Source organism: Trichinella spiralis (genome assembly GCF_000181795.1).
Source record: "Trichinella spiralis strain ISS 195 chromosome Unknown Scfld6309, whole genome shotgun sequence".
In the NCBI taxonomy this organism is placed as follows: domain Eukaryota; kingdom Metazoa; phylum Nematoda; class Enoplea; order Trichinellida; family Trichinellidae; genus Trichinella; species Trichinella spiralis.
In genome coordinates this window covers 1-2,754 of record NW_003533248.1, presented here as the reverse complement: position 1 = coordinate 2,754, position 2,754 = coordinate 1, and the positions used below count along the sequence as shown (strand labels likewise).

General features: G+C 36.7%; 2 protein-coding genes across 2 annotated transcripts; both read right to left on the bottom strand.

The window, feature by feature from the left end:
- Positions 1-945: 945 nt before the first annotated feature.
- Positions 946-1,305, bottom strand: Tsp_13081 (conserved hypothetical protein). Its single transcript, XM_003366246.1, has one exon. It carries the CDS (start codon positions 1,303-1,305, stop codon positions 946-948), a length of 360 nt encoding a protein of 119 aa, XP_003366294.1.
- Positions 1,306-2,078: 773 nt separating this feature from the next.
- On the bottom strand, positions 2,079-2,657 carry Tsp_13080 (hypothetical protein). The gene is made up of 3 exons (XM_003366245.1): positions 2,556-2,657; positions 2,248-2,434; positions 2,079-2,188 (listed from the first exon to the last, which is right to left on the bottom strand). Exons 1-3 carry the CDS (start codon positions 2,655-2,657, stop codon positions 2,079-2,081), a joined length of 399 nt encoding a protein of 132 aa, XP_003366293.1.
- Positions 2,658-2,754: the final 97 nt, after the last annotated feature.

The following is a 2,754-nucleotide window of genomic DNA, read 5'->3' as shown; positions in this document are numbered from 1 at the left end:
CCTGAAACTGGAACCGATTTATTGCCAAAATGATAATATCCAGCTGGCGGCCAGTGTTTGTAGCTTTGAATTACTTTTTCCTAGTTTTTTTTTTTTATTTCAGTGCCGGTTGTAGTGTGGTCATCAAGCTTCTAGTGTTAGCTGCTAGCAGTTGTTGGTGAAATTTTGGTTGAAAGTTTTTTTTCCTTTATCCTTGATCAGCGCGTCTGAAAAAATTGAATCTCAACATCTCTTATTTTTGTTCTACCGTGAAGAAATAATATTCAAATATTATTTATTCAATGTAAGTTGACTGAAATCATTATTGTAATCCGTTGATTTTGAGTTGTTTACTTTTCTGAAACATGTTTGTTTACAACAGAATTTTCACAGTACTTGTCCAAAACAAGTGCAAGCTTTGGGGTGTGTTCTTTAATTATATACAAAATGTTGGTTAGCGTTTCTAGTTTTTAACAATGCTTTTCTCTTTTAGCGAAATTTTCATTTTATAATTTAATAATAATAATAATAATAATAATTGATGTGTTTGTCTTGTTGGTGGATTAATATTCCAACAAATATTATATTAACCCTTTCAGACCAGCAATTTTTTCTGTGAAGCAAAATTTTTTTTAATATGCGTTTTAAACATGTTATGGTGTGTTTATGAAAATTCTAATAGGATTTATTGTTTGAATAATATTATTGCCATTTTTCGAGCTGTATCAAAATTGATACACTGGGCCTCAAAGGAGTACGCGTTTCTATAACTAATTGTGCATACGTTTATTGTTCATATGTACGCAATCATGCAGTAATATGCAGAGAAATATTTATTTAGTTATGAAATTCTGTAAAGCAGTTTCTGTTGCTACTTAGGCATAGGTAAATACTGCATTTTTTGCACAGGCACGTGGCTAACTTAGAGCACAGTCTGCATCTTCTTAGTGTTTGAGTGATTTTTGGTCAGTGGCTAGTTTGGTCCTTTGCTACTTCTTTTGAGACGTCAGTTGGTCGTCTTCCCAATCGTCTTGACGTCAGGGCTGGCGTTGGAGAAGACGCACGAGAATGGCTTCTGGAAGTTGCAATAGACTTGTTCACAAGACACAAGGACTGACTAACTTGGCAAGTGAAGCTTAGTAGGTCCAGTGTGCCTGTGCATGGTCCAGGCATCTCTTTTCTGTCCCTCTTATACAGTTGCCATGCATTTGTCATGGCAGTGCTGATGATCGAAAAGAAAATGCGACGGGTCCATTTTCGACTTTTGTGTTCGATACGGTATAGAGCAGCAAGCAAGTTGTTCAGGTCTATGCCACCCATATTCATGTTGTAATTTTTTTAAATGTTTGGGATTCCAACGTTTAATTATTGACAGGTGCATGGGGCAGCAACTACCAAATCACAGCAACTACTAGACGTGTAGTGAGGACGCGATCTCAGTAATAAATATGAGCGATGGTGCAAAACTTTTAGAAATGTTATTGATTGCATCTGACAATAATTCATTAGACATCCTAAATGATTTTTCTCAGAAAAGTAATACGGGGTTGGGCAAGCGAATCTGAGTACGCTGAGGGTAGTAATCATGATGCGCAGTTTCCGTTAAAGCCCAGTGTATCAAAATTGATACAGGTATTCTAAGGAACTCTACTCAGCACCCCAAAAACTTTAGAGGCTGCAGTTAATTTTAACATCATCTTCACATCAGCATCTACTAGTAAAAAAATTATTATCCTTAAATTCTGCTCAGTTCTCAATTCATACCTCAAAATGCAAATTCATGTTTTTTCCTCTCACCTACCTGTACAGTAGGGCGCATTATAAAAAATCTACTAAGATGAGAAAAAAAAATGGCAATAAAATATTGTTAAGACAAATGTGAAGAACACATAAACACAAGCATGGCTAACAAAAACGTTTTAGTAAATAGCTATGGGGCATAAAACATTATGTATCAAAATTGATACGGTGGGCCCGAAAGGGTTAAAACTAGTGTCGTCGTGTCGAGCGAGTCATCTCCTCAAAGTTTGTTTATTGTTCAACCAAAGTAGCAATAGTGCATGGAGATCGTGTCAAGATGGCTTTGTAGGCTATATGGATTAGTTAGCTGCTACTGGTGATGGTGATGGTGGTGGTAATTTTTCTTCTCCGCATGTTTCGGGATTGATCCATGTCAATAGTATTATTCGACACCAATTGCGCATGATGGCTCTAATTGAGAACTGCTGATCGAAACGAACACTGACACACACACACACACACACAAACTGCTTGGGCCTGGGCCAAACCGAATTCCGTCGTTTTGTTGTCGAAAATCCAATCTATTTTGCTCTGCTTGTGCATCAATCAGCAACACCATTGGCTGGTTGACTGATTCGTTTGAGAAAATATTCTTTTCTACTAGTAAAAAGGTGAACAAAGCATTGCAGTTCTCATTCAACATCAACATCAACATCTACATCCTAACCCTAATACATTAGGATGCTTTTTTAAATATTCTATTAGATAAACATTGTTTTGCTTCAATTCTTTTTTGCTCAACGAAAAAAATTCCATCTCTTATTGCTGCGACTGACCACTTCAAAGTCAGACAGTGGTGATGAATGCCGTGTAATATAATGAACAAGCAACTGGTGGTGCCAGCTGGTAGTAGCACCAGCAGCAGCTAAATGATTCATAGGGAAAGCTGTTTAGTAGAGATGTATTCATTTTTCCCTGCCACTGATACTGACGCAAAATGTTCTTTTCCCTATCTAAACCAAATAACTAATATTA

Coding starts and splice junctions, on each gene's coding strand:
- Tsp_13081 (XM_003366246.1), bottom strand. CDS start 1,305: ATGAATATGGGTGGCATAGACCTGAACAACTTGCTTGCTGCTCTATAC.
- Tsp_13080 (XM_003366245.1), bottom strand. CDS start 2,657: ATGAATCATTTAGCTGCTGCTGGTGCTACTACCAGCTGGCACCACCAG. Junction 2,435..2,555: donor CACTGTCTGACTTTGAAGTG/GTCAGTCGCAGC, acceptor GTTAGGATGTAG/ATGTTGATGTTGATGTTGAA. Junction 2,189..2,247: donor GTTTGGCCCAGGCCCAAGCA/GTTTGTGTGTGT, acceptor TCTCAATTAGAG/CCATCATGCGCAATTGGTGT.